Source organism: Salvelinus sp. IW2-2015, linkage group LG6.1, assembly GCF_002910315.2.
Source record: "Salvelinus sp. IW2-2015 linkage group LG6.1, ASM291031v2, whole genome shotgun sequence".
Taxonomy (NCBI): Eukaryota; Metazoa; Chordata; class Actinopteri; order Salmoniformes; family Salmonidae; genus Salvelinus; species Salvelinus sp. IW2-2015.
Window position 1 is genome coordinate 1,361,450 of NC_036845.1, and position 6,659 is coordinate 1,368,108.

General features: G+C 42.1%; 1 protein-coding gene across 1 annotated transcript; it reads right to left on the reverse strand.

Annotated features, from left to right (window-relative positions):
* Window positions 1-1,151: 1,151 nt before the first annotated feature.
* On the reverse strand, window positions 1,152-6,401 carry LOC111964852 (C-X-C chemokine receptor type 3-like). The gene is made up of 3 exons (XM_023988686.2): window positions 6,316-6,401; window positions 2,806-3,204; window positions 1,152-2,622 (listed from the first exon to the last, which is right to left on the reverse strand). The coding sequence occupies exons 1-3, from the start codon at window positions 6,316-6,318 to the stop codon at window positions 1,900-1,902; spliced, it is 1,125 nt and encodes a 374-aa protein (XP_023844454.1). The 5' UTR covers window positions 6,319-6,401; the 3' UTR covers window positions 1,152-1,899.
* Between the last annotated feature and the right edge of the window lie 258 nt (window positions 6,402-6,659).

Below are 6,659 nucleotides of genomic sequence, written 5' to 3' on the forward strand. Positions count from 1 at the left end.
ATGGAATGGAACAGAAGAACTGACCTGGAATATTCATGACAGATCTTGACCCTATTTGTATTTTGGTTAAGCTGAATGTCTGGTTTCCAATTCTTTAGCACAAAACACAATTTTAACCACTTTTCCTCCTTCCTGTTTTCGCTCATGTTTATACATGTTTTGGTTTTGTTTCACTGTGTGATATTTCACCTCTTGTTTTCTATGAGATATGGAGGACAGAGGAATCATGTGTCAGTAGAAGCAACACACCAAACTCAAGATATGACCTGCTTCCTGTTTCTCTTCCTGTATCAGCTAAAGTAGATGATACTTTTCTCTTCTTGCTAAAAGGTGGTAGAGGCAAGCTGTTCAGTTGGACTGAATGATGCTGTCCATTTAAGTTCTGTCACTCAACATTGTGATGATTAAGTAAAGCTAACTAAAGGCTGAAGTGCTTATGAAGCTCTTGAATGGAACAAGTGAAAGTTTTTGTTGCTACTGCATGTCCTTCTAGAATAAACATTTAGGTGCACAGATGCTGTAGTAAAGCAGAGAAGGGACAGGAAGAGAGGCAGACTGTCTCTTCGTCATCTTGGGTGGTGACTTCTCATATCGCTCTTCACTCCTGTGTTATATTTAATTTTTTGTGTGCCAAGCTTTGTCACCCCATGTTGGTAAGCTTTACTTGGCTTCCTGCCACAGTAAAAGTATGTATTTTTCAGCTGAAATCACAGAGAATTTGGGTAATTATGTTATCTTTTTGCAGACACTCTTTTCCAGAGCAATTTGTTTTTTACCTAATCTCCACAGAGATTCAAACCAGAGACCTTCCGGTTACTGGTGCAACACTCTTAACCGCTAGACTACCAGCAGGCCTACCATGTTGTGTTTAGTGAGGTGGAATGTTCAGAATGTTTACAGATAGAAATGTAATGTATAGAGCTGACACAATTCCCCATTCTACATGCCAGACAATCATACATGTCTATGATTGTTCTGTGATGTTGAATCATCCTGAACAGGCCCTTGTTGGTGGTGTGGCTAAATCTCTGCTGATCTTAGTGGCTTCCTCTAGGGGGTTTCGTTTTTGATGTACAGACATTTTTTAACCAACCATTAAAAGACAGAGATTCTGAACGATAGTATAAAGAATTCAACTTTATTCAGTATTTCACTATGGTTCCTTGAAATTTTAACCTGTCATAGGATACTGTGCATTTTTGTTATGAAAAAAATATACATCAAATCATTGCATGTGTCAGTAATAACAAGTGCATTAACTATAACAGAGCACATATGCCAGTTGTCATTTAACAAAACATAAAGCAGGTAAGTAAAATGATAAATGACAAGCTTAAAACCCATAAGATATTGTTCATACTCTAAAAAAAAATGATATCTTTTYTTTTATAGTGGAAATATAATTTTGTAATCACGTTATTATTTTTTAGTATGTACATCTGATTTACTTATGTGTAACTTCATTATAGGCTCCATTATTTACAAAGAGTTTATTTAATAGGCAATAATTCTACAAAATAATTAGTTTTCTGAGCATGCTCTATTGGGAAAAGCTGATGGTGAAACACGGCGGATCTAACAACCTTTCCTCCAGCCCAAATCTACTGGAGGGGAGGTTGGAGTAGGCTAAAGGTCACATTGATAATCCAATTATTGAGTCAACGACAACTCAAGAGCAACAGGATAGAGCAGTGTTTCCTAAACTCGGTCCTCGGGACACCAAGGCGTGCACGTTTTGGTTTTTGCCCTAACACTACACAGCTGATTCACATTATCAAAGCTTGATGATTAGCCAATTATTTGTATCAGATGTGTAGTGCTAGGGTAAAAAACAAAACATGCACCATTTGAGGTCCTTAGGACATAGTTTGGGAGACCTTGGGATAGAGAGATAAGTCCTTAATAGATGGCAGAGGTGTGGGAGGTGTCTCCAGACTCAGACCACATGGAGCTCCTCCGGCTGGCAGTCTGCAGCCTGACTCCACTCTTCAGCTTGCAGCCCAGGGACCTCAGCATGTCCAGCAGGTGGCGCCGGAACTTCACCCCCACGAAGGCGTAGAGCACAGGGTTGAGGCTGCAGTGCAGGTAGCCCAGAGAGGAGGTGGCCGTCAGGGAGATGTCCAGGGCTTTATGGCTCTCGCAGGTGTTGTTGGAGTAGAGGGTGTCCACCATGAGGGTGATGTTGTAGGGCGTCCAGCAGAGGAAGAAGACCAGCACCAACACCAGGATGACCCGGATGGCCCTCTGCTTCTGGAGGCCCTGGGAGCCACGCTGCAGCTGCAGCAGGATGCAGGAGTAGCAGAAGAGTAGCACGGCAGAGGGGAGGAGGAAGCCCACCGTGTGGTAGAGCAGGCGGGAGGCCAGGCGCCAGTCAAACCMAGACTGGGAGAGRGACGGGTAGTTGTGRACACACTCCWSTTTGTCTCGTCTGGTGTCCCTCACAGACTCCAGGAAGTGCCAGTCGGGGATGGAGAGGAGGAGGGAGAGGAGCCACACGGACAGGCAGCTGGCCTGCACCATCCAGGGCTTCCTGCGAGAGTACATCTGGACCGCGTGGACCACGGACAGGTAGCGGTCCAGACTGATGCAGGCCAGCAGGAAGATGCCACAGTAAAAGTTGATCTGAGACAGAGACACCGAGACAGAGGGAAACATGACTGTTATACAACTGTTACAAGGTTCAGACAAAGACTACTGCTGTAATTGGGTATCTTGATAACAATTTTGTTGCAGTTTATTTATGTGTTATTACAGATACGTATACTCTTGCTTCCCAGACCAGACCCTCCCCTCCACCCCCCTTACTGTGAATATGGCTCCAGTGATCTTGCAGAGGGGGGTCCCGAAGCTCCATTCCCCAGCGGCCTGAGCAGCCCAGAAGGGCAGTGTGAGGAGCAGCAGGATGTCAGCCACACAGAGGTGCAGGATGAAGGTGTCCGTCACGCTCCAGCCACGCCTCCTCTGGACCAGAACCAACAGGACCAACCCGTTACCCAGCAGCCCCAGAACCAGTGTCAGGGAGTAGAACACGGGCAGGAACACAGCATCAAATCTCATACCCTCCTCCAAGCTGCACACCTCCCCAGTAGAACAGCACGTGTCACTGGTATCGGTGTAGTTACTATACTCCTTGTCAAAATAATATTCGAGGTCAATGACAGATATGTTAATTGTAAATTTCTCACCATTGGCCGTGAAAGATTCCTGTAAAGGAAACAGAACAAATTCAGTTTTACATTCAGTTTGATTTAGGCTTCACGGTGTGTGAGTAAAATGCAATGTCAGAAAAAGTGCCAAAAGTATTGTTTTTCCTGGAGTGTTTCACCAGTAGGATTTATGTGGCTTTAGTATGATAAATATATTTTCAGATGACTGGGACTGTAATTCAGATGATTATATATTTATGACAAATGATCATACAGACGGCTCCATTGTGCACCCAAGGGGGCGCTGTCTACTGACTGATACAGAAATTAGTTGCCTTTGGTTCGTTCAGCCATTCCTATGGGGGAAATTAATGGGGAAAGAATGGGGTTTTGGGATAAACGCCGAAAATAAGGTACAGAGATCTTATACCTTTTGTTCTATGAGATAATATCTAACAGTTAACATGACCTTTCGGAAAAAATGTCTTTATTTGTTTGTTTTTATTACATAAATTCTTCAGAATTCACAAAAGTGATGTTAACTGATGAAGATGATCTCATAGAACAAAACATATAAGATCTAACCAACCCCCCCCCCCCCCCCCTACCCCCCACCAAATAAATAAAAACATTTCCGTATGCTTTGGCCATGGCGGAGTTAGTGCTTACAAAAAGACGCCATCACTATAGAAGAGCCAAAGTGAGAACAGCAGAGGGAGCACCCCGCCATCCACATCGACGGGACAGTAGTGGAGAAGGTGATAAGTTCCTCGGCGTACACGTCACGGACAAACTGAAATGGTCCACCCACACAGACAGCGTGGTGAAGAAGCCGCAACAGCGCCTCTTCAACCTCAGGAGGCTGAGGAAACTTTTACAGATGCACAATCGAGAGCATCCTGTCGGGCTGTATCACCGCCTGGTACGGCAATTGCACCGCCCTCAACCACAAGGCTCTCCAGAGGTTAGTGCGGCCTTCACAACACATCACCGGGGGCAAACTACCTGCCCTCCAGGACACCTACAGCACCCGATGTCACAGGAAGACCAAAAAGATCCTCAAGGACAACAACCACCCGAGCCACTGCCTGCTCACCCCGCTATCATCCAGAAGGCGAGGTCAGTACAGGTGCATCAAAGCTGGGAGCGAGAGGCTGAAAAACAGCTTCTATATCAAGGCCATCAGACTGTTAAACAGCCATCACTAACATAGAGAGGCTGCTGCCAACATACAGACTCAAATCTCTGGCCACTTAAATAAACAGACTTAATAAATGTATCACTAGTCACTATAAATAACGCCACTTTAATAATGTTTACGTATCCTACATTACTCATCTCATATGTACAGTATATACTGTATTCTACACCATCTACTGCATCTTGCCTATGCCGCACGGCCATCGCTCATCCATATATTTATATGTACATACTTATTCATCCCTTTACATTTGTGTGTATTTGTGTGTATAAGGTTGTTGTTGTGAATTTGTTAGATTACTTGTTAGATATTACTGCATAGTCGGAATTACAAGAACAAGCATTTCGCTACACTCGCATTAACATCTGCATGTGACCAATACAATTTTACTTGATTTGAACACCACCAAAAGAACAGCTATGCAGGTGTCACTATCACTGGTTAACACTTGATCTAATTTCCTTGTAGTGAACTTACACATAACATGATCATTTGCATAGCCACACTAGCTTCACCCTGATTTTGGTGCTAGCAAGCAGGCTAGGTAGTGCTAGGTATCAACAGCCATTATAGTGCATTTCCACATAACACAACCGGAGCCCCATACATTTTCAATGAAGGGAAGTGAAGTGGGCGAGGGGACCGTTGGGCGATGCGAGCATGGGTGATGGAGTCTGAACAGGGCGGAACCAAAGTTTGGGAAAGCTGCCCACTTTGCTTCTCTTCCATTGGATATGAATGGCTTTCTGTAGTTTCATCGCCAACATCGTCTTCAGTTAACCCTATCAGTCCAGAGACCCCAACAAAAATCGGCTTTTATCTGCATGTCCAGTCCTTATATTTAGCCTCACAATGAAATGTTTTAACATTTTATTTTCAGGACAACCAGGGCTGTAAGTACAACACAAAACTATTTGACATAAACAATTACACAAACACATTTTTAAACTCTGCTAAAGCAAAAAAAAAAACATGAAAAATGAATTTTAATGAATGCTATAAGTACGGAATGTTTGCTCACTGGGAAATTAATATCCAACTAGTCAGTGACAACTGTTGGAGTTTGACAGCAACTATGTTAGCTTATTACAGTATTATAGACACTATGTCCTGGGATTCACTATGATCTTCTATGTAGAAGAACCCCTTATGTTTTAACGACTCTTGTGTAGCTTGTGAGCGTCATAGAGCGCAACATGTTACATGTGTGTGTTTGTGAGAGTTTCAGTTTTTCATAGATAGCTTTTACATACATTTTTGTAAAAAGACCAGGGGTCCACCCTTGTCTCACAAATGCCACTCAACCCTTGTTAATGGTTGGTATCTATCTCTAAACAAATCTAATGGTACAACCCAGAAGTCTGTAGCTCACACAATGTTTAAAAGGGGTTAGATGTCCAAAACATACTATGAGAAGGAAGGAGAATATAGTCACAATATTTTCAGATGCACCCCAATAATGCAACTGTGAGTCAAAATATTGGCGCGTTATTGTGGAACATCTGAACATCTTAACAAAATGTGTAGGTACTGTCTTTCTTTTCACACATATTATATACCCTGCACTGCACCTGTGAAACATGCTAAATGTGATGTGGGGACACCTAAAGCCCTATCGGAGTTGTCAAATGTCAATAACTTATGGGTTTCGGTATTTTCAGACGATTCAATTTGACTCATTCAAAGACTGTTCACACCTACACTTAATGTTAAGGTGCTTCTCTTAGGTCTGATTCAAATGTAGAATTTTTTTTCAGTGCATTTAACTAATTGAAAGCCTATTGTTATTAACAATGTGCATTATGAAAAGTAATATAAAATTGCTTATAATACCATTAATGCTCCCAACTTATTTTTTTAAAGCAATAGACAAATAAAATAAACCTGTACAAAATCAATGTTGTTATTCAATGTGATAGTGAGTATTTTGTATATGCAGTTGGAATATGTGTATATCGGGACACTTACCATGCCTTTGAATGGTATTGATGCAGTCAATCAATCAGTTTCCACAGAGATGATGGGCTGGCGACGTTGTGAGCATGATGTCAAACAGAACTGCTATTTTCAGTAAATGGGGAGGAACCAGGAGACTCAAAGGCATTCATATGCAATACTTATTCATTTGTAATACTTCTACAGGCCCAATGTTGATCACAGATTTGTATCAGATTTATTTGTGAATGAGCATTAATTTGTATTCATTATATTCCATGCCTTGTTTTCCTGTTGTTTGTAACGAATGTGTTATTAATTCAAACACATTGTTGGACGCCATAACAAAAAGAAGAGAGATGAGAAAAAAAATTGTT